Source organism: Drosophila teissieri, chromosome 2R (genome assembly GCF_016746235.2).
Source record: "Drosophila teissieri strain GT53w chromosome 2R, Prin_Dtei_1.1, whole genome shotgun sequence".
NCBI classification, from domain to species: domain Eukaryota; kingdom Metazoa; phylum Arthropoda; class Insecta; order Diptera; family Drosophilidae; genus Drosophila; species Drosophila teissieri.
The window spans coordinates 17,748,762-17,773,121 of record NC_053030.1 but is presented as its reverse complement, the minus strand read 5'-3'; the positions used below and the strand labels follow the sequence as shown (position 1 = coordinate 17,773,121).

Here is a 24,360-nt window from a genome sequence, read left to right as displayed (position 1 = left end):
GGCAACTCGGTGACCAAGCCGAAAGAGGAATGCGGAAGAACCGTGACAGCTGTCATCTCGCTCGCACCTAACGGAATGTGCATTTCTAAGAAAAGCCCAAATTGAATTATATAATTTTATGATTTCACAGATATCCAAGACGAAACACTAGACATTTAAAGGGCGGGAAGTGTGCAATATAGCTAGGAAATCAATACACTGGCACACGACCCGTCCTGCAAATGTTTGTGTATTTGCAAGCACTTTTCGATGCAAGTCCTTGATATTTTCAGGCCGGTGAATGTGCAATATATTCTAACGAGGAAATATTGACGCAGATACCGTCCGCAAAACTATCTAGAAATTGATGTTTTCTTTTTTCTGTTTTTAAATGCGTTGTTAAAATGATTCGTTTTAAAGTAATCCGGCCGTCTCAAGTGCAATACTAGCTTTAATAATACAGAATTGCTCCTGGGACAACCCGATGCGCTTCAAAAGTACTTCACACTATTTATGATAATATAAATTCGGAAATTGGTATTATTTGACAGTGGCCAACTCTTTCAGGCTGGGGAATGTGCAATACTCAATGTTAAAGTCACAGTACTAGCCCAATCCACAGCCGAAAATTGTTGGCTACATAGATTTTGGCCAATATTTTAAGACAACCACTCGCGACGACTTTTGGAATTTGAATGCCTGGGGCAAAGAACGCAAAGAAGATCCCGAAAAATAGAAATCACAAAACGGGACAAAATGGAATGCAGAAGTTTAGAGCAGGATGCCAATAGGGGTAATAGGGAAGAGAGCAGATGAGCTTCAAATTCTCAACACATTCGAAGTTCAGCTGCTGCTCTACTCTACAACTTTCCGGAGAGAGAATATTCAAAATGGCGTTCACGCGGGGAATCGAAGGAATTCACAAGATACACATATTTTTGGCACACGTATGAACACACAATTTTAAAAATGTGATGAATGCTCGTAACTTAGTCTTTCAAACAATACTACCTCAGCGAAAGAAACGCATAGATTGAATTGTCCGAAAAAATAAATCCTAAAGCTCCTTTATAAATAAATTATAGCAGAATGAAAAAGAGAAAACAGCTTTTTAGCTGATCGCTTTAATATTTTGAGGTTATGGTACATTTGATAAAATATAAATTATATTCACATTTCGTTTTTTTTTTACATCAACGGTGTTTAGTTTCTAAAAATACATTAAGCCGGCTGTGCAGATTTTGTCAAACTCAGAAATCTAAGCATAACAGACTTAAATATTTCTAGAAAAAACAATGTTGGATGGCGATTTCTAATGCAGAATCAAAACTTTCCAAACTCTGGCTTTAATACGACGTTAAAATAAGTACTAAAGCAAGGAGTGGGGAAATGCTTGAAACTGCAGTGCTAGTTTTGATATCATTCGTAGTTACGTTTCTCGAAGTACCTAGTACCAGTAACGTGTACTTTTCCCAAACAAAAATTACACATTGCTCATACTATGCACTTGGGAAAATCTGCTCAGAAGTCCAGGACACTTGAAGCCACTTACCAGGAGAACCAGGCTCCTTCTTCGTCGACGGTCAAAAGCGAAAGAACGGGCTGTCGAATTCCATTGAAGTCGAAATCTTGGTGACAGTGTTGCAAGATGACTTTTGAAACTATGCGGGAATGGGCCGCACTCAAACCAAAGTAGCAAATAATTGGGTTACTGCGTTTGTGTGAAAGCGCTCAAGCTAACATAACCTCACTTTAAGGAATAAGATTTTCCTTGTCATTAAAATGTTACTACAAATCTCTAGAATAAGTGCAAAGGAAATGAAAACCCATGTATCGCAAAACAGCTTAATCTAATCATTACTTTTTAAGGAAGGCTTACAAAGAATTTGGTTTATTCGTTGACACCAATACCATTGCGGACACCAATACCAATACCATTGCACTTCTTATTTATGTATTGGAGCCTGCTAGCACTCAATTCTAAGAAATCACTCAAAAAATATGCATATGTATTGACTATAAACCTTTTATTTTTCCTTGTAATAGCCAAACTTAATAGAGAAAAAATGTGCATTTTATGAAATAACCTAACAACTTTAAAATTTAAATTTTTGTTCTTAATATTACCAGCTCATTTCAAAAATACGAATTTCATGACACAGATTTTTAGGTTTGTATATTCACATTAAACCATCATTATTAAATTAATATTAAAATGATAAACTCATAGCGTAGTATTTTATTTGTTTATTGCATTTAATAGTCAAAAATTATTCATTGTCTGGTCTAGTTTAATTAGATCTGGTTTAACTTTCTCGTACTGAGACAATTGCTGCTCCATTTGGGCACTCAGTTTCAGTCGCTCGTCATGAACATTTTGGAGGCGCTCACGATGGGCAGTGCTCTTGGCCATAGCAATCTAAAATTGGAATATATTATAAGATTAGTTATACTAATTGGATATCAATTAAGTGAGTAACCTGCAAATAGGTGTACAAAAAGTAATAGCATGGAAATACCTAGATAAGTAAATCAAAATAAACTACAAAATATAAACTATTGAACTAAAGAACTGAAGGTTCTTTAAATTTAGAAATCTTTGGGACAGTCAAAATATTGCAGCACTTTTGCAAAGTGCCACCCCCTTTGGGCTTTACGGATTTAGTGATATTAAAATCGCACCTCAAGCTCTTTTGCCTGAGAGGCCAGTTGCTGCTCCATGAATTCCAGGCTGAAGTCCAAATATCGCATGCGCAACGGACGAGTGAGTTCATCGGGGGCCGCAGTGTACAAGTTCCTATGGAATGCAATAAGGTTTGTGAAAAGTGAAAATGAATGAATGTAAGCTGCGCATGTACCATTCGTTGCCCTCGTAGGCAGCAAAATGTTCCTTGAGCATTTCCAAGGTTTGCAGCTTATTTGGCACATCGTTGCTGGCGAAGAAGCATCGGTTCATTTCGAGCACAACCTTGGTCATAAGGCTGCGAGTGCGCTCAACGATACTTTCGGTATCCAAAGTTGAGTTTTCGTGCTCTTGGTAAATGGCATCCCACGCTTGCAGATCTGAGCAGCTAAATATAAAGCATTCTTAATATTAGTTATCTGTGCAACTATGTCTGCCGCTTACCTCAAGTCGGCGAAGATTTTGTTTATGGCTTCCTCGTAGGCCAGTTTGACCTGGGGTCCAACACCATCGTGTCGTTTAAATGCGGCTTCTGAGTCCTCCATAAAAATTCTTTTTGTGAGCAATTTCAAATTGTAAACAAAACAAAACAATGCCACATAGGTGTGACCAGTTGCAAGTTTTTGCAGAACACCAATCCGATAACAACTAAAGTCTATGGTGACAACCCTGTTATCGAATCATGCGGTATTCGCAATAGAGATAGTCTTCAATATACCTGTTATTAGGCGCCTCGAACATACTATAATTAAATAAGTAATATTGAATATATATAAAAATCAAAGATGTTTGTTGATGAAGTGCGCGAGAATATGTGGTTTTTATACAAAAGTAAAATGTTTAAAATACTAAGCAACTACTGTAAAGCAGTAGTCAGTGTGAAACCTTCGTCCTCGGCCAGCACATATCGATAGTTAGGTATCGATGACAGGGTGATACGCCATTTTCCAATTCCTCTCTAAGTTTTGTGCATTTTAACTCAGCTCTCCTGTGTTTGTGCTATACATATTTTGAATAATATTTTACCAGCCAGCGTTTAGTGGCGAACAAAAGCGTGTTGAATAACAATTGGACGGTTAAGTGATTAAGTTTGGCGTCATCAGCGTATTTGCAGCTGAAGAAAAACAAAGGCATCCCGATAGGTGAGTTTTTCTTCTACATATTTTTTTTGTCTTTTGCCTGGGGGACGCGAATGAAAAGCGAATTTGCGAGGCAAATAAACCAGGCTAAAAGCAGTGTGTGTGTATGCGTGTGTGCGGTCTTGTGTTTTCCCGAATACATTTCTACGAAAAAAAGATTTGCCAATACATGCCGATTTTTTATAGCATTATAGTGCGGTTTTTAACTACACCCCCAAATTCGTTCTTTTGGCTTCGGCGCTTCACTTTTACAGTTTTTTTCTCCTTTCTTTTTGTTACAACCACCGGGGCACACAGAAATATTCCTAGCTCTCTCTCGCTCGGCCGCCCCGTCGTCTCTCCCTCTCTCGCTTGCTCGCACGCATGCCGGCTTTTACTTAAAGTACAGAGTCGCATAGATGTTGTTTTTATCATTGGCCCATCCGCTTTGGTCGCTTGTTTTGCTTTTCACATTTGCTGCTTTTTCCTTTTCTTTTCTTCCCTTTTTCTTTTATCTCCACGCGGTTACACCGGTGCATAAATTTCATTATAATTTGCCGAGATAAAATCAAAACAAAATAGTTTCGTTACTCCGAAAGCAAAACTCCCACGCTACGAGACGAGTTCAACGTTCGTTGGCTTTTTACAAATAAGGAAAAGGCCTAACCTATATTTTATTCATAGTTTTTAGCATCAATCGATGAGGTACTACGTAGAAAACGGAGAAGCAGAGGAAATGGCAAAGAGAGGCTAATGAGAGAGAAAAATACAAATGCGAGTTCAATGGGAGCTAACTGTTTTTGTCGTTGTCGTTTTGCTTCTTGGCTGGGTGCAGCTTATTACCACCTACTTGCCTCCCCCTTATCCCGTCTCTTTGTCACTCCCTTCTCTTTCCAGGCACTCTTCTCTATGCCCGTTCCCCCCTGATTAACCCATTGACACTTGCAGCTTTTTAACAATCTCGTTTCTTCTTCGTCTTCTGTCTGCAAATCTTCCCAGCAATTCTGCAGGTCGTAAAGACGCGACTTTTGCTTTTCGTTCTTTGGCGATTGTGACGAATCTCCTTTGTCTCTGTTTAGATTTCCAGTTTGGCGCAAAAAATTCGCTTTTATTTGCCTTTTTTGGCCGAGGTATTTTTGTGTTTCTAGCGTTTATTTCGAGTGAAGCAATTTCAAAGATATTTCGCGGCTATTTGCACGCGTTCGTTGACATTGAACTGAATTCTCACGTAAATGTGCTGCTTTAAAAATTGGTCAGCAAACAAATACCAAATAGTCTTGTTCAATAGTTTAAACACAATACATACAATATGTACAAATAGCTATCGGCAATCTATTGGTTTTTAAATCACTTTAAAATTTCTATGACACCAATATTTGACTTGCGATTGGAAGATATTTCTGTGACACACCTAAATAGTTTGTTTTGTTTATTCTCTTGCCATTTGGTGTTCCATAGAAGAGTCAGTCTCCCTGTACTTCTCTATCCGCAGATTTCGGACCCTTTCAAATCTGGTTAACAGGCATGACAATTTCACTCATCAGCCTCATGTTCATTTTGTTTGTTTTTAGTTTTAACACACAGTAAACCAAGGAAATAATTTCTTGCACAAATTGATTTGGGTCTTCCCTATTATTACGTAAAAGAATATGAATGTATATTCAGAACTAAATTACATTCGTAATAATAAAACTCATAAAAAAATCATATTTATGAAAGCAAATAAGGAACAGTATATTCCAGTAATTACGTGTTCTGCAGTAAAACGTTAAAAATATGGTCGTAATTTATGTTTTTTTATGTGGCATCTTAGGTGGTAACATTTTCAGTCCTAAACTTGTATAGTTTTTTCCTACAGCTATTTAGGTTTCTTCATTAAATTTAGCTATAGTTAACGAGTACGCAAATATACAGACCAATATAAATTTCGAAGTGCTTCACCATTTAAAAATAGTTTTACGCATTCGAAAATGATTGTAATTTCATTACATTTCGTTTGCAGCTTATTTATGGAGGTTTGCAATTTGTCATCGTTAAATAAAGAACGTGACAAGTAAGTAGCGCTATATTTTTGCATAATTCAAGATGCCAAATAGCGAAAAAATCAAATATTTAAATCTAATATTTGCTGTTCATGTGCATTGGCCTATATTCTCTACTTGTGTACATCAATGTACGTACATATATCTCGCATTTTATATTGTCATTGGTAGCTTTGCGTTCCAAATCGCTCTTGCAAAATGAAAAATGTATGTTGCTTGCCATATTTTCAATGCAATCAGCCCCAGCATGAGCAAACGAAATAAATACAAAAAATATATTATTGTGAAGTTGCAATTGTACTGTAATTGGTTGTCGGATGTAGGTCGCTTTGATGTTGCTGATTTCCCACATGAATCTGTTTCCTGGTACAAATAAGTGCCACAAACATCTCGGTTATGTTGCCCGCATATAGGTGAATTCCTAGAACTTATCATCTGTTTATATGGGTTAACTATGCTGGTTGGTTCGTTGTTTGCCCAGAGAAATGCTTATTTTTGAACTCACAAGTGCCATTCTCTGGTAAAAACCTTCTCCCAACTCAATCGCATTCGCAAAACATGTTCCACTCGGTGATTTTCGATGGCTTTTGTCTCAAATGACAGACGAAAAATGCTGTAGAAAAGAAGCACAAATATTTTTATGCAAATCGCCGCAAAAAGAAAAAAGAAGAAAAAATTGCCTTAAACACGTTTTGTGTTCAAGCGAGTTTTATTGATTTTCAAACCTTGACGAGTATTTCTATTGCTGCAAGGCAATTCTTATATTTCCAATTAATTAGCCAAGAATGGATTGTCGAGAGATGCAGTTGACAAACGCAGCAATAGATAAAGCCAAAGCAATAAGGGAAATAATAAAGAATTGAGTTGGGACCACAATTGGAGTGGGAAGACAGAAAAGTACTTTTCAATCGAAGCCTTTTAATAATGCAACAACTTCAGGGGTTGCCCCATTGTGAAGAGGGTGCGGAGAGGGGTAGGAGTGCACTGGAAAATATTTTCCTACTTTTCACAACTCATACTTGTTGGAAAACGGTAGAATTGCGCTACAAGGATTAGAAAGTAGTGATTTGCTGATAAATAGGGGCATTCATGGATTATAGATTATGATTTTTGCTATTTCGATTACTGTGCGTAAGTCACAAAGTTTTTCTTGCCGTGCAGCACCCAAAGACAAGTCGAACTGTAGTAATCAGACTGTGGAAGTTGGACGAGAACATAAATGGACGACTGCAAAGAAGCCAGCCGAGCAGGACAGAACGGACTAGAATAGAATAGAATACCATGGGATAGACTGGCGGAGCAGCAACCAACCACTACATGGCACACGCCATAAGCACATTAGTTATTAGCGCTGGGACCAGCTGAACTGAGCTCAACGCCCCACCATGCCCCCGCCACCGATTTGTGGGGGGGGCACACGCGATTGGGGGGGGGAGAAGTTCAGTCAGGCTGCTCGCTAAGCACGCTGACATGTCCATAAAAGCCTTGAAGTGGACAGGCCACAAAGCACAAACAGGACACACACACATATACACACACACACACACTAATACACACGCAGCGCGGGGGCGATGAGAATTGTCAATTGTATGCATTTCCGGCGGTGGTGCCCAACTTTCGTGGCCATATCCTCAACCTGATTCCTTCCTCTGGTTCCGGGCTCTGTTTTTCCCCTTTTTCCCTGTGTTTTCTTTTTTCTTTTTGGTTTGGACATGACGTCCATTAGCTGTTTTTCCGCTAAATTATAGAGTTGAAACGCATACACCCAACGCCCAATTACGCTGGCAAAATGCACGGCAGGATGTGGCAGGAGCTTTCTCCGGCTTTAGGCGTGAACACAGACACACATGTGTGAGGATAGAAATGATACAAACGTGACATGAATTCCTTCAAATTAACTATTACCTATCATATATTTATATTGACTGCTCGCTCGAATATATTCTAAAATATACAGTAACTCATTCATCTGTAAATAAAACTGTAGAAAATTACTTAAAAGGGCTTGAAACATTGAAAAGTTGCTTGGTTACATAAACGAAATTTGTTACACTTTTCGTTTAACATTAAAATTCACATATCCCGGATGACGTTATGGATTTTTCCGGATCTGATCATTTTAAAAAGTGTTTTATTTGAATTTATACGCCTGTAAAACACATGTGTGCCATTTTAATTAGCATTTCATAATGCATTTTAGAGAATAACAATAACTGTCATACAAAATTCTTCATTAAATCATTTTTTAGACTTTAAAACATACACAGCTTTACGTTTTGTTGAGTTACATTGATCGCTTGAGCTTTTGGAGCAGGGTATACACTTTTCTCTTGGCTGAAATTAACCTTTCCCGGCTTTTGTTTTTTGCATTTCGGTGGGCAGCCGCAAACCGCGTTTTCGTGTGGCTTGCCACGTCTCGCTGGACATAAGCTCGCCAGCGGTTCCCCGTGTGCCTTTATCTTCCTGCCATTGTAGCTGCTGTGCTGTGTGTTTGCGTTTTTGTGGTCAGCCAGCCCACCTGCGTATTAGTGTATTGGCCTGGGGGGAAATATGCACAAAAAAAAGGGGATAAAAGTTCCAAGCACTCACCTGGCCGGGCAACTTAAATTATTGTCGCTTATTGTGGTGTCGCTGGTGGGTGGCATTCTGGGTGGTGGATGGCGAAGAAGGGTGGCTTGTGGGTGTGGGTTGGTTTGCCTGGACGCGTGTGCGCTGTCAAAAGCTATTTGAACAGGATGTGGACAGCAATCAAATGATTTTCACATAATTGTGTACCTGTCATTTATGTCACTTTCAGGAATGCGAGCAGCCTGCTAACTTTCACCGTCCAGCTCCTTCTGTTCCTCCATTGCAATTCGCCTCTGCTCCTGGGAGGCTGCTGGGTGGCAAATTTCTAGCTGAAAAAGTTCTTCTATCGCCAGTCTAACCACACGCAGACTGCAATCAAAAGGTGCTGATAAAAACGGAAGCAATCTTCGGTTCTTTTTCCATTTTTAAATTGCTCTTCCGGTCTAAGGGTTTCCAATTGTAAACGGTGCGGTCCAAGTGGTCTGTCACAGGAATTACCCTATAATTAGTTTGCCAACCCGTTGGGAACGGCTGTTAATACTCCCAGCGCTTCATTGGTTATTACTTTGGGTGGCCCCATTTTATTGTGTGGCTGACACATGGGTTCATCTTGCAAGGACTGGAGTTTTGAAATTATTGCAATTTGCCTGAATAAACCATGTCCATCAGATGCACATGCAAAGTGCATTGAAGGCCCCCCGTCTAATGCCACGTCATGGCGTCGTGGGGATAGCCCCCTTAATGATATTTGTCCAGGTCAGCGCAATTTGTTGCATTTCACAGGCATTTAGTCGAGGGACTGGACCCTATATGGCGATTGCTCTATCAATAGTTAAACGATTTGCTATCTTAGACAAACGGGTTCCGCCTCCAATTGCCTCAACTTCGCCGGCTCACTCCACCGATGATCCGTTTATTTAGCCCTTAAAATATGCATAATGTGAAAACATCAGCTGAAGTTCCCTCGAAAAGGCAAAGGCGCATATAGCTGCAAGAAAACTGCAGTCCCCTTTGTGCCATTTAAAACGCCTGGTTATTAGACTAATGTCGAACTTAAAATCCAATACCCAGTCCTCCACCAACACATGCATAGAAAATTACTATACAATTTGTGGGTCTATATGATATATGTATGTATAAATACCTTGCGGTTGGGGTAGCAAAGGAAGAGGAGGACCCAAATTTATATAATGAATCCATATCTCACATATGTAAAGTTCCAATAGAAAACTGCACTTTCCTCCCATGATACCAATATTTTGTATCCGTATATAGGGTATGCGCCCCCATTTCGTACATAGGAACTTATCTATCCTATGGTTCGTATAGAGTTTCTGTTATGGTCAGTCCAGTACAATTATCCTGGTTGCCTAGCATCCGGTGTCCAAAAGCGGTAACTTCCCCCGTTTTCGGTATTGTCACTTGATTTGTACGATTTCTATTGGCCGACGATTTCCGCTGTCTATATACCGATACTATAGCTTCCGATTGGCCAGCCCTTGGGCATTATATGGATGGCTTTTCCGGTATAAATAGCCCCAGTTCTGGTAAATTGAGTTCATTAGTTTTCGTACAGGACTCTCGGGCGGTGCTCTCTGCACTGGCTCTATTCATTTGGTTGGATCCTCAGATCCATGGTGTTATAGCACTAAAAAACCAAGTCTGTGAATGTGAGAAGCAAATCTATAAGATCTTTGCCAACAATAATAATATAAGTGAAACATTGTTATATTTTTAAAAACAAAAGAAGGTAACTTGGAGAACAAAAGCCCTATCGTACTTTACGTAGTGCAGCATTATGTGGGTTTTCTCATTTGAATACTGATTGGCAATTGTAACCGTATATTCCTGGTGAAATCCTTTCAAATTCTATGGGCAAATATTACCAATTACGATTGCATCACCATCCAAAGGCCTGATCAACTTCGGTTTGAAGGTGGCTACCACTTCTTTAAGCTCTGCCCACACTCACACTCCAAATAATGTACTACACCACCTGTACTTCAAGTCATTTCCAATTTTGAGCCGCCTCTTGAGCCCTCGAAAAATTCATTTAATCTTCCGAAGCTGCTGTTGGCTCATTGTTATATCGAAAAGATTTTTGACAACTTAACAGCAGCTTAGACAATTGGCGTTTTGACATATGAAACCACAATAAAATGAACAGCCGTTGAACTGATTTCGATTCATCGAAGTGAAAATACTCTGCGATCAGCTAGTAGCTATTTCATTTGATACCTGATATGATAAATATCGTTATTTCCACTGTAATCCATACAAGCTGAGATACTCCGATTTAGGGAATAGAAGAAAAAACCTGAGGTCCCTGGAAATAATGAGGGATTTCAACTTATTGCCGTGGGCGGTCCACACAAAGGCCAACAATTGTTGAATCCAACTCTCACCCACTGCCCCCAGCTTCATTTCTATAAATTTATAATTTTTCGTTACAATTCGTAACGTATTGTTGTTGTTGTGCATGTTGGCTTGCTCAATTATGCCAGCATATATAAATCATACATGCAGCGCAGTGCTACACAAGAATATATTTTTATAGAAATACTATATATAGGGGTTTCGTTGGAGCGTTGGTTGTCTGGCATTTCCGCTTACTGGGCCTTTAGGGGGCTGGAGTGGGGCACAGGGCGTATACTTGATGATTGATGCCTCCCAAATTGGAAGTGCAACGCGCGGGCCACCGAGATGAATCGCAGCCAAGTGCAGCTGCGGCACGAACCAGATCGGATCTCGGCACAGAGCTTAGCTCTGAAATGGAAACTGAATTAAATTGTTATTCAATTGCGGTGGGCAAAAAACGTCAAGAAACCTGCGACTCACCTCATGCCTTCTCGGAATGTGTTCATCAGTGATGCCGGGTCTTCAAATCGCCATTATAAAATCGCTAATTTGATAGATAGATAAGGCAGTTGTATCATAGATATTCCACAGATTGATCGTAATGAATAGTTGACTGCTCACTTTGGGATCAAACAATCAGTTTGTAGTTTCGTAACTAAACTTTAATTTCTAGCCAAATCAACTGTTAGCTAAGCCGACAACTCTGTTCGGCCCACAACGATTTACACATGCCGAGAGTGGTTGACTCGAGGCAGTGGCAGTTCGATTTGATGTGCCAGTTGAACCGAAACTGGCCAAAGATCAACATAGTTGGCTAAACAATTGCGAGATTAATCGAATTCCGAATTCCGCCTTTCCAATTGCAGAGAGACTGAGAATGAAGCGTGAAATGAACGATGCAGGGGAGGGACCACAGGACCAGAAGCGCAATCGCCGCAACGAGGAGACCGTTCGCATACTGATTCCGAGCAGTGTAAGTTAATTGCTGGTTGTTTAATTTAAGTGGAATAACTAAAGCCGAAAGCCCTTCATTAACTCTTAACGAACTTCAAACTATTTTCTATCTTTTATTATTTAACAGATCGCTGGAGCTGTGATCGGCAAAGGAGGACAGCACATTCAGAAGATGAGGACTCAGGTACTATAACAAACCCATGAACACCACAGTCAGTCAAAGCAAAACAAAACAAAACAAACAAAAAAAAGATAGACAAACAAACTGCATAATTCACTATTGAAGCGTCTAGTATTATTTACAATTATGTCTTATTTGTTGCACCACAAAACTTAGAAACTTACAAGCGAAAATAACCAAATCGAAACCATGTCCCCAGTGAATCCCGAAAGCCTCTGCCACTGCCGCTGTCATTGTGTGTCTCTCTAGTGAACTCTGTCTCCCTCTCACTGTCCACCTCTTTCTCAATTCTCTCGACTTTGTCTCTGGCAGCCGTCCAATTCTCCAGCTCGAATTGAATTGAATTGAAGCTGGGAAACTCCCGAAAAAACGAATACAAAACCAACACCGAATCCGAAGAGAACCCTGTCTTTTGTCTCGGTATGGTCCCCAAAATTTCCCTTTCTCTACTTCTCTCTCTTTCTCTGTCACTTCCCCGCTATCTTCGTCTCGCGCTCCCTCGATCGATCTCCATGTAGGCGGAGATCCTGGAGAAACCCAAATCCTAGTCGAATACCAGCACGCTTCTCACTAACTCGGGTCCTTGCACTCGACTAACGCTCTTTCTCTCATGCTCTCTCTTACTTTCTCTGTTTGGCTACCGTATTTCGAATCTCTGTTTCTCTTTATTTATCGTTTCGTTACTGGCAAAAACAAAAAGGAGCATTTGAAATACAATCTTAGGGGAATCTAAACCATGAAGCTTGGATGCAAATATGTGTAATATATACTAAAGGCGCTTTATTTAATCAAAATCTGGAAAAAAAATTCCGTTTTTTTTTATATAACTCAATAAGAAAAGAATATGAAAATAAAACGATAAATTTACACCGCTAATTAACCTTTTAACTAAATGAACAATTTTCTCTCTCTCTCTTCTCTCTCTCTCTCTATTCTTGCGTACACCCCATATGTAACCAACAAATCGATTTTGATTTCGATTTCGATTTGAACAAAACCAATATATATACCAAACTGTCGTCGGTTCGCACGTCCAACAAAAATCTTCAACCGCTCATCTGAATCGAATCGAACCGAACCGAATCGAATCGAACCGAACTTTATCGATCGAATCGAACCTCCAACCAACCAATCAAACGCCCGCCCGCCCGCACCATCACTCTGCACCGCTGGTCCATGGTCTCTGGTCTATATGTCCCACCCGGGTACTGGGTAACCTCGGATCTATATCTATATCTGTATCCGTATCTGAATTCGTATTTGAACCCGAATCTGAATCTGAAACTGGCCTGGCCCGATGTCGAAACCCGAACTTGAACCCGAATCGAATTGCACCCCCTGTTGCCGTGCACTATGCTATAATGCTACAATATCTGGCTATAAACGCCTATATCTATATCTATATAATTCTAATATCTGTATACATACGCGTGCGAATCCCCATTTCCATGTGCCATGTGGGTTTGTATCTGTGCGGGTGACCTCCCCCCCTCCCTGTGTGAAATGCCTTTTTATATATATATATATATGAAAATGAAAACGGCGAATCAATCAATCGAAATACAATTACTTATACTAAATCGCCCGTCCATCGACCAACCAACTGACCGTCCGCCCGCCCGCCTATCTGATTGCCCGCCCGCCCGTCCATCGACCGAAAACGATACCGATACCGATACCGAAACGCCCGCCCGTCCATCAAACGCCCGCCTGCCTGCCCGCCCGTGTCTCCAAATATGTGTGAATAATGTGGGGCACAGTATAAAGCCACTGTGTCTGTCGACGATTCCCAAGGCCCCGAACGGTAAACCACAAAAAACTTTAACCTTTTACCAATTACTAGATTATAATCGCATCTCTTCAATGCATATCCTATATATTCGTATATTGTGTGGACCCAATAGCACCGAGCCGAGTGGTACTCGTGTTTCGTGTTCTTACATAGCCTTAGCCCATCTAGATCTCTCTGTATGTCCTGTATGCGCTAGCTGTACCCATCTATAAATAATTACATGAACATTGTGATGTGTCCTTACTCCCACCCCCCCTCAAAATATATATAGAAATAAATAAATATCAGGCACTTGGTGTCCCAATCCGTATTTGTAGTAGTATTGCAACCAAGCTTGCCGCAGTCTAACTAGCTAGCTCCGTCTCTTGATCTCGCTCTCAGGCTAATCCTAATCCTAATCGCATACTAATCCGCAATGCACCTCAAGTACCCCGATTAACCCATCCCAAAATGCACGGCCTATGGTTATTTTCACCGAAATCGGAAATCAGCCGAGAGGCAAGGGCCAGCCAATCCGCTGGCCTGAGATCATCCATTTGTCCATATCGAAATCCCAGCAAGCGTCTTGTGTGTCCTTGTGTGGTATTGTTGTTTTGATACATGGCAACAGGGACAGAATCTCACTTGCTCGCCCTCTTGTTCTCTCTATCTCTCACCGAATCTCTCTGCCAAAGTTTGTTCCATGGACCCCGAAATAAAACCGAAAGATATTAAAAGAACACAATGTTTAGACCATAAATAATTTTCAGTTAATGTTCTATTCTAATATGCGTTTCCCCTCACTTCTTTCTCTTTTTTCGCCAACACTCACTAAAAAAAAAAATGAAAAAATCCAAACCAATTTCTATGCACGTTTAATCGCTTGAACAGAACCATCCAAATATCGGCGGATATAGAGTCCACATTGGAGATTATCACCGAAATGTTGAAATACTTTGAAGAGGTAAGCCAACTTTTGCCATTGCATTTGTGCTCCAGATTGTTAACCCTCTTCTTCGTTCTTCCAACAGCGCGACGAGGATTTCGATGTGCGCCTACTGATCCATCAGAGCTTGGCCGGCTGCGTCATTGGCAAAGGTGGACAAAAGATCAAGGAGATCCGCGACGTGAGTAACCTAATGCCATATCCTTGTACCCCTTAAGTCTAGTTGATTACTAAGAACTGGGCTTTTATGACCTGCAACATGGTAGTAATCTAAAAGAATACGATCTTCCATTAGTAATAGATATGTGCTTAGCTGCAGTTGACAATACAGTGTGTATTTAATAGTTATTTTCACCCATAAAGGCTGTATAATTATAATGTTACCATTTTTATCGATCGTATAATTTTCATACGAGCCAGCTATTACATTGCGGTTTGAGTGAGCTGAACTTTGTTGTGGGAAAACGACAGCTAGCCAATGGACAGACCAGGGAAAAGGGACGTCTATTACACGACCTGTCACATATTGATGTGCCCGATCCCAAGGCTCTTGCTGATTAAATATTTAGCTCAAGTATTTCCGCTATTTCTGATGTAATTCCCAGTTGGGCACTCGCATGTGCGGCGTTCACACGGCTCTCCATGCCATATAATGGCAGTGTCCTGCGGTCAACTGACATCGCCAGCCAGCCATGACAAATGAAGGCTAACTTAATTGGGCCTATTACGAGCGAATAGTGGGAACGAGGCAGGAAGGACATGGGTGCAGAAGGAGATGCAGGTCAGGACGTGAGGTGGCCCGCATTGTTAGTGGGAATTTGTGACATGTTTTTGACGATCCCAAACGTTTGCGGCAGTCACGTGAACCCGAAACCCGTCAACATAACTTTGCGCTTGGTTAAATCGAAAACTTTATGCGAGTTATGCTGCTGCGTCCTGGCTGCGTCCTGGCATCCAGTTCCGACGGACTGGGCTCCGTACGCACAGGTCCTTGCTCTGTGGCAACAACGACAGTAGAATGCATTTCCATCAATGAGTGTGTACGGTTTGGAATGGCGTTCAGTTGGGGAATCTGTTGCTGACGTCTGTGCCAAGGCTTTCATAACGCACTTGTCACTTTGGCAGCCTCTCCTCTTCACTGGCAAATACCAAACGGCAGCTGCGAAGGGCAGGTGGATGGTGAACGGTGAATGGTTGAAAATGGGTTCCCGGCCACGCCAAACGCTTTCAATTGCGCAATTCGCAATGTAAGGCCCGCTGTGCAGGATTGGGGTCGATTCCGAAGTGTGGGCTGCGACGGAGTGTGATGTGAATCAATTGGCGAACTCTCGCGTTTCCTCGCACCTGCATCGCGCTTCTTTTTTTTTATTTTTTTTTTTTTTTGCCATCCGCAATTTGGCTTGGCTCATTAATTAGCGACGACAGGAGGGGCTGCATTTTAATTGGAACACTGTCCTGCTGAAGCCCAAGTCCAAGAGCCGCCTTGGATTAAAAGTGCCTCCTACTTTCCGTTCTCTTCTATGCTCTTGCATATTCATATTTTTGCGCTGCTGCGCTGTTTTTTATGGAGGTCAACAAGTCCGCGGCGGCAAACAAAAAGCTTACGTCTGTATATTCCTACAGCATCGTGGCCTCTTTTCGTTCTGTTGCCCAAGTTGCTGTATTGTTATTATGAATTTCTTAGACGAGACTCGCGGCTCCTTCGCAGCAGCAGCATCCTTGCAGCTGCCGTCCGTCGCTTTGATGGTCACAGCAGATGATCAGAATGGGAAGAATCCCTGAATCCCTAGTTTGTGCCTCACCGACTAGCATGTGTTTGTCTGTCTTCTTTGTATTTGTACCTTCTTTTTTTTATTTTTTGTATTTGGTCCCCTTTTGGTTGCGTCTTGGCTGAAAAAAAAAGGAAGTCGTCCTCGTTACTTTCCTGCCTTCTTCGTTGCGGCAAGAACAACATGGGCAGTGGCCACAACTGGCCCTGCAAGCAGCTGTTTCCTTTCCATTTGGCTTTATCCTTCTGCCGTTTCCCGCTCGGAGTTTCTGACGCAGCCGGTTTTCTGCTGCTCATCTCCTCGCTTGGGGTTATCATAATTACTTCCTTAGGCTAAGTTTTCGTTCTATCTATCTATCTATTCAGTTCGTTTCTCAGCTTAGCTGCCTGGGATTAGATTATTTTTAAAACATTTTCCCCCCAAACTGGATCCAAAATTGTCGCATTGCTGGGACATGACATGTGTTGCCGATATAGGCTCACGGTTCATAGACAACTGTTTCGTGTTTCATGTTGCCCATGCTGCCCATTAAAATGTTGTCCTGTGCCAAGGAGGCAGCAGAGAGGAGAAGAGGCATCTGTCAGGGTCTCACAATAATGAGCGACAGCTGCTTCTACTTCGACTCCACCAGGCAGGCAGGCAGGCGGGCCAGGCAGGCTGATCCTGCAGCCGTCGTCATCCATTGTGTGTATGCGTATGCGTGTGTGCGTAAATCCGAAATGCCCTAAAATGCATTTGAGGATTGAGCGTGCCATTGGCTTTTGTTCAAGTCTCCGCTTGCCTGCTTTGCCGTCTGGCTGCCTGCGGCTTACATTTGTTGCTTGCTGTTCGTCTTAATGAATGCCAAACAGGTGCTACCTACACACGTATACCATGCCACTCGGCACTGGGATATAGGGTGCTTCTTTCTAATCGATTTGAACGTATTTCTGTAGAACTATATATATCTTCATAATATATAATGTTTCGATCTCACTGTTATGTGTATATAGTACAGTATTTCATGTTCTTTTTTCATGCTGGCCCTAAATTCTACTAAATTCCAGACTCGTTCCTTCACAATTTAATTTAAAAGATAATGACATTAAGTGTGAGTGCGAGTGCCTAGCACAACCTTGAATACCTTTCAGAAATTGGTAAGAAAGGGCACCCTTTTCGTAGGCATTCCTTGAATTGCGGCAGCTGAGGCAAACGACGAGTCCTGGCAGCGACATCTGGTTTCCTGATGGTTTTTTGTTTTGGCAGCCAACGCGATTTGTCGCTTGGGTTTGAGTTGGCTCTGGGCTCCCTTTGATCATTTGATTAATAAGTTCGTAGAGGGAACTTTTGTGGGGCAAACGGAGAGCGGCAGCCGTGGAATTTCGTCAATATCCGGTTCCTTCTTCACTTTCTGTGCTCGGCATCAAATTAGTAGTTTGATGCTTCCTTCCGACTTGTTTGCCGCATCCTCGACTGCGCTCCTACATAGAATGCTCAACAATCCCCCGATGGTTTTTTCCCCGTGACACCAACAGAAATGTGCAGCAGCTACTGTGCCAGCATTTGCATAGATACGCATATATGAAACAAAGTATTTACAAGCAGAAGATCTAGATTTTGCTTAAAGTTGAAACTTACAACTGATATGTAACTGATATCCGTACGGTGAGCGTGGTACTTCAATTACGCACGTTTCCTCCTTTGGGTTTGCTCGGTGTTTCCGTGTGTGCATAAGAACGTAAAAGTTTTTTAATTGCGGTTGTCGTAAGTGAATTTTGATTGCCATTTGCAGTCCTTCGTTCCGAAAGACACTCTCTATCTTCATCCTTCCGTGCTGTCAGCTCTTAAGCGCATTACTAAGCTAGCTGGAATCCTTTAATGGAAGACTATTCTGCATCTAGTGGATGCTGCATATATGATTCGATCCCACTTCTTTCATTTCTGTTCTTGCTTATCAATCGTAGGCGATTTGTTGTTTAATGGGTTGCCCTTATTTCCTCTCGAAAACTTGCCAATATACACATATGTATGTACGTATGTACATAGTTATGGCGTGTTGTTGGATTATGCTCATAACATTTGCTTTCGTTTTATTTATTTTTTCCCATCTGCGCATGCGTTTTGGAAAAAGAATTAAACTTTTTATGCCGCAGCGGAGGGTGCTATAGTTTTTATGAGCTGTTTGTACAGCAATCAAGTTGGGAATTAAGTTGAGCGGATAGTTAGACATGTATTTCGTATCGATAGTCTAAGGATAGTCTGAATATAGTTTTAAGATTGGTATATAAACGTTTCCATTTAAGAGAGATAACGTACTTGAAAGCAAGTTTTAGTTCTGCTACCAAGAGTATGCAAACTTCGAGTTGTTGAAGATGGTATCCTTTTCATTTTTATTCCTTTTTTTGTATATATTTTTTTTGGAATTGAAGAGAGCTGAATACACCGGTTCCGTTTCGCTGCCAGCGGGAGCTGAGCAGCAGCTGTCCCAGCAGCCTGCGTTTCCTTTTTGGCCTGCCGTGACACACACACAACAGCAATAACAAAAACAACAAATGCCGCAGGACGAAGGGAAGAAGCAGAGCGTCCTCTGCCGCAGTCGCTGCTCTGTCTCTGCGTTCGTGTGTGCGTGTGTGTGTGTATTCCCGTGTTCATATTCCTTTCTGCCTTTCATGAAACTGAGGAAACTATGTGCCTGTGTGCGAGTGTTTTCATTTTTTTCTCTCTGCCTGCGTCTTCTTCTCCTTACATGGCAACTGGCAATCGTTGAACCCAATTAGTTCGACATTGGCGCTGGTCGGGAACGGTCCTCGTGCTCCTGCTTCTGCTCCTGTGCCATCTCTCGCAACCAGAGTCCTTAAACTCGCGAAATACTCGTATACGAGGGTCGTTTGATAAGTCCGTGACTTTTTGTATTTGCCGCGCACCTGCTCTAAATACAACACTGCTCCTGTCAGCAGTTATCGATTAACAGCTGACTGTAAAATTTTGAGAAAGCTGCGTTTTTTGGTTTGCGTTTTATAGGCATTGAAAGCAGACGATCTCGTGAATGGAAAAAAGTGAATTTCGTGTGCTAATTAAGCATTATTTTTTGCGTAAAAAATCCATCACCGAAACCAAGGAAAGACTTGATAAATATTATGGGGACTCTGCACCATCAATTTCAATGGTTAAGAAATGGTTTACTGAGTTCCGTTGTGGTCGTACCAGTACAAGTGATGCCGAACGTTCAGGTCGCCCAAAAGAGGTCGTCATGCCAGAAATCGTCGACAAAATCCATGGAATGATATTGGATGATCGGAGAATGAAAGTGCGTGAGGTAGCTGAGGCTGTAGGCATCTCAACTGAACGGGTACATCACATTTTACATGAATATTTGGACATGAAAAAGCTTTCCGCGCGATGGGTGCCGCGATTGCTCACACACGACGATAAGCGCAACCGTGTGACCATTTCAAAGGAGTGTTTGGCGATGTTCAACCGCAATCCAAACGAATTTTTGCGCCGTTTCGTTACCGTAGACGAAACATGGATCCACCACACCACACCGGGTGAACGTGCACCAAAGAAGGCCAAGGTGGGTCTGTCGGCCAACAAGGTCATGGCCACAGTTTTTTGGGATGCACAAGGTATCATTCACATCGATTACCTTGAAAAGGGTAAAACGATCACCGGCGAATATTATTCAGAGCTTTTGGACAGATTCGATATTGATTTGAAGCAGAAACGACCGCATTTGGCGAAAAAAAAAGTGCTGTTCCATCAGGACAATGCACGGGTGCACACGTGTGTAGTCAGCATGGCAAAATTTCATAAATTGGGCTACGAACTGCTACCCCATCCAGCATATTCTCCAGATTTAGCCCCCTTTGACTATTTTTTGTTTCCAAACATGAAGAAATGGCTCGGCGGTAAGAGATTCGGGTCAAATGAAGAGGTCATCACAGAAACAAACGACTATTTTGAGGGCCTTGAGAAAACCTATTATTTGGAAGGAATAAAAAAATTGGGAAAACGCTGGACTAAATGTATAGAGCTAAAAGGAGATTATGTTGAGAAATAAAACGCTTCTTTGACGAAAAAAATATATTTTATTCAAAAAGTCACGGACTTATCAAACGACCCTCGTATATACCATCAATAATGCCACCAATTATCTTTCAAATAAAATAAAATCAGTTATCTACCGCAACCTGCATATATATACAAGTATAAAGGAAAGCGAACCCGAAGTAAATGAATTATGTGCGCGCTAAAAGTGAATAGTTCAAGAGGTAAGAGTATAAAACAAAGTGATATTTAAAAATCAAATGGCCAAGCACTATAAACAATATGGGAAAGCTGTTACAAAAACTGGTGAAATAAAACCAACGCTTAGTGCCACCACTTAATGGCTTTCAGTTCTATACATAATCTATTATTTAGCTCGGTGGCGCCACCAAACGACAGTTTGTCGAAATTCTAGCTGCCCCCCGTTGGGCGCCAAAAATATTAAAATTAGTGGCTGTTTATGTGTTGGAGTGAGCTTGCTTCTTTTTTTTTTTAGCTGTGAGCCACTAGTTTAGCTTTTTACATTATATTAGCATTTCATGCGAAGGCCGAAAGTATGCTATATTTCGTGATCCACACGCACACACAGCAGCTATTAAGATAAAACGAGGAGCAGATACAGTCCGTTGTCATGTTTAAATTTAATAATTTTTGATTCACTGAATGACCGACCACTGACATGGAACATGGTCGTCCTGTGTGTTTATACACTACACTGTGTGACTCAACGCTATTCCCCTGGCCATTGAACAGGCCCCAATTGTGGGGCAAAAGGCTGCAGGGGGCAGGGGCGGGGTGTATACTTCAGAATTTTGATGTCGCCATTGTTGTCTGGAGCACACGCAACGAGTTTTGTCGCCAGGGAGAGAGAGGGGGGGCAACATGACGCAGCTTTTGGTCACTGCCACACCACACTTATACAGCACGCAATGGGCTTAGGAATGATGCAATCATCAGACGGCCAGGCACAAATAAAAATGGGAAACGCGTCCAGGCGACCGGGGACAATGACGAACTGGAAAGAGGGTCCAGAGGAAACGGGGGGGAATTCGAAACGGAAGCGGGCCTCCAAACACATGCACTCACACACTCGGAAATCAGTGCGAGCCTCTTGTTCGGTCCCCCCTTAAGTGGCTATCAAATTTCTCATTTACACTTCCGCCGCAGACAGGGAAAAGAAAGGCAAGACGAGGAGCTGTATATGGAGAGATATCGGAGAGGATATCAAATATGTAGAGGGGGCAAGCGCACTTCCTGCCACTTTACATGCTGAGCAGAGCGAACAGCTGCCCCGAATCCGGAATCGCTGTCCCAGCGCAGGTAGAAGCTATGTGTGTCCAGCATCTGCCGCGTCGTTGCTTCATGCTGATTAGGAGCCATTGCCCGCTGTGCCAGGATGCAGGACACAGAACACACACACATACACTTTTGTGAAGAGTTTCGGGTCAGGACCCAGGGGCAATGTCATGGCCAAATTGATTTAGGCTCGGCCTTTACTGGACCTTGACCAGGATTTGCAATGCTCGGTGTGTGTCCTTTTGTTCTAAATTCTGGGAAAATAAATTACTTATCCATGGAATACACAGTTTTCAAACTGGTGACCATGATGCATTTTTGTTTCGTTTGAAAAACTAGTTGTTGAATTTCTCGGAAAATATAGGTATACAGAAAACTACAAAAAGGAAACAAGTGTTAGGTACCTGACATGAATTATTCCAGACTCGTAAAATGCTAGAAATATCTTTCAGCATTACCGTTCATAGGGGCACAACTTACATGGAAAGTTGTAATCAGAGTACTAATTTAATTCCTTTAATTACATTTTACAGCGCATCGGCTGCCGGTTTTTGAAGGTCTTCTCGAACGTGGCACCCCAGAGCACGGACCGTGTGGTGCAGACCGTGGGCAAACAGAGCCAGGTCATCGATGCGGTGCGCGAGGTGATCACACTCACCCGGGACACTCCCATCAAGGGAGCGATACATAACTATGATCCCATGAACTTTGACCGCGTATATGCGGATGAGTATGGTGGCTACGGCACTGGCAGCGGCAGTACCCGACCCAGTCAGCGGGGAAACAATCGTAACGGCGGAGGTGGAGCTGGAGGTGCTGCCGGCGGAGCAGCAGGAGGCAATGGTGGTGGATTCAATGCTGGCGGTGCTCGCGGCAATGCTGGCGGACGTGGCGGAGCTGATCGCTTTGGCGGCGCCGCTGGCGGAGCTGTGGCAGGTGCTGGTATGGGACAGCGCGACAATCCGTTCATCAACCCGTGGGCCAATGGCGGTGGCGGTGATGTTGATGGTTTTGGCAACAGCGCTGGCGGTGCTGGCGGATTTGCCGGAAACAGCTTTGGTGGCGGCGCCGGTGGACCTTTCGGTGGCGGTAGTTTTGGCAACAACGGTTTTGGCGGCGGACCCAGCGACTTTGGCGGAAATTCCGGCAACTTTGGACAGACCCAGGGCACTAACAGTCTGCCAAGCCTAGGTAGCTTCAGCCAGAACCAGGGCGGTACCAGCAGCCTGCCCAGCTTGGGCAGCTTTGGTCAGAATCCTGGCGGACCCGGTGGATTGGGCAATGGACTGAGTGGTGGTGCTAACAACGGCGGCGTTGGTGCCTTGGGTGGTGCTAATGGAGCTGGTGGCTTCAATGCTGGCGGTGGAGCTAACGGTGGGCCGAATGGCAGCCCAAATGCCGCGACAAATGTGCCACAGGGTCATGATCCCAACAACAGCACACAGGTCACCATTCCAAAAGAGGTGGGTGTACATCTTTCTTAATTTATCGAGTTTTAACTAATTGTATTCTTTGCGTTTCAGCTGGCTGGTGCCATTATTGGCAAGGGAGGTGGCCGTATTCGTCGCATCCGCAACGAGTCCAGTGCATACATCACCATCGACGAGCCCCTGCCAAACTCGAACGATCGTATCATCACCATCTCGGGCACGCCCAAGCAAATACAAATGGCCCAGTATCTGCTGCAACAGAGGTTGGTGTCGCAATCAGACTAAGAAGTATGCACTTCCTATCATTTGTCTAACCACCCCCACCCCACAATAACACACTAACACCAACAATACCTGGCCCCAAACCAATGGCAACGCGTGATTAATTTGGAAAGTGGTGTCTGCGTTGTGTTCCAAGTGTTAACTTAAGTGCTTGATCGTAACTCCATCCAAACTCGTTATTAACTAACCGACTGGTCCTCCTGGGAGTGCATTCCGTATGGAAGACTAGTGATTTTGTTGTTTGGTCTTTGGTAATAACAATAAATCCCTTGTCTTCTTACGGCGTGCATTTGTGCTCTTCATTCTATCGATGGTTAACCAGTAAAACTAAACACGGCATTGGAAACTCCTCACAAAGAAAAAAAACATCCATCGCGAATAACTATTTCACCCAAAAACGAAATCCCCGCTACCATCCCATCACAAGCCCACCGACATCCACACCCACATTCATTTAGCCGTATCTGCTGTTCATTAAAAAGTTCATTAATTATGTTTTCCTTTGGCTTGCTGCCATCCTGCCGCCGACTCTTCTCATTGCAGCGTACACGAGAATGGCAGGCGAAACATTTAAGTGGGCAACGACTTGAACAGCCAGATGCAACAGCAATAGCAACACCATCGGCAACAACAAATTCAACAACAACTACAATAACCATCGAGAAGTGCTGCGTTTCACGTTTAAATTTAAATTTACTGAAAGGAAGAACTGGCGAAAGACCAGGGCGAGAGAGCATCCTCCAAATACGAAAGAAATTTATGTATTTCTTCTCTAACGTTAAGTGAATATGCCCCAAATGAATAAGAAACTGGAACCGAGTTGCCCCAACCATCAGCGCCTGCATCCCCCACCATTCATCCTCGTCGTCACCAGTTTGCTATTTGGGGGGAAAGTCAACCTTAAAACTCTGTATGATAAGAAGAATGAACAAATAAAGTAAACAAAAACTTGATCCA

General features: G+C 42.5%; 2 protein-coding genes across 4 annotated transcripts; one reads left to right on the top strand and one right to left on the bottom strand.

The window, feature by feature from the left end:
• Positions 1-2,242: 2,242 nt before the first annotated feature.
• On the bottom strand, positions 2,243-3,291 carry LOC122614569. The gene is made up of 4 exons (XM_043789134.1): positions 3,107-3,291; positions 2,838-3,050; positions 2,662-2,776; positions 2,243-2,398 (listed from the first exon to the last, which is right to left on the bottom strand). The coding sequence occupies exons 1-4, from the start codon at positions 3,205-3,207 to the stop codon at positions 2,243-2,245; spliced, it is 585 nt and encodes a 194-aa protein (XP_043645069.1). The 5' UTR covers positions 3,208-3,291.
• A 330-nt stretch (positions 3,292-3,621) lies between these two features.
• On the top strand, positions 3,622-24,356 carry LOC122612493 (heterogeneous nuclear ribonucleoprotein K homolog). Of its 3 annotated transcripts, none has more exons than XM_043786154.1 (9): positions 3,622-3,804; positions 11,615-11,721; positions 11,830-11,886; positions 13,644-13,687; positions 14,546-14,618; positions 14,686-14,781; positions 22,225-23,154; positions 23,215-23,384; positions 23,947-24,356. In XM_043786154.1, exons 2-9 carry the CDS (start codon positions 11,626-11,628, stop codon positions 23,975-23,977), a joined length of 1,497 nt encoding a protein of 498 aa, XP_043642089.1. In that variant the 5' UTR covers positions 3,622-3,804; positions 11,615-11,625; the 3' UTR covers positions 23,978-24,356. The 3 variants fall into 3 exon arrangements, with proteins under 3 accessions (XP_043642089.1, XP_043642090.1, XP_043642091.1); XM_043786155.1 differs by having other exon boundaries at positions 23,215-23,409; XM_043786156.1 differs by lacking the exons at positions 3,622-3,804; positions 13,644-13,687 and having other exon boundaries at positions 11,654-11,721.
• The last annotated feature ends 4 nt before the right edge of the window (positions 24,357-24,360 follow it).

Bases quoted from the DNA above. Each gene is read 5' to 3' on its own strand.
- LOC122614569 (XM_043789134.1), bottom strand. From the start codon at position 3,207: ATGGAGGACTCAGAAGCCGCATTTAAACGACACGATGGTGTTGGACCC. The intron at 3,051-3,106 runs GTAAGCGGCAGA...CTTTATATTTAG, and splicing joins AAAATCTTCGCCGACTTGAG to CTGCTCAGATCTGCAAGCGT. The intron at 2,777-2,837 runs GTACATGCGCAG...TGCATTCCATAG, and splicing joins GCCTACGAGGGCAACGAATG to GAACTTGTACACTGCGGCCC.
- LOC122612493 (XM_043786154.1), top strand. From the start codon at position 11,626: ATGAAGCGTGAAATGAACGATGCAGGGGAGGGACCACAGGACCAGAAG. The intron at 11,887-13,643 runs GTACTATAACAA...TGTGGGGCACAG, and splicing joins TTCAGAAGATGAGGACTCAG to TATAAAGCCACTGTGTCTGT. The intron at 23,385-23,946 runs GTTGGTGTCGCA...TTCTCATTGCAG, and splicing joins CAGTATCTGCTGCAACAGAG to CGTACACGAGAATGGCAGGC.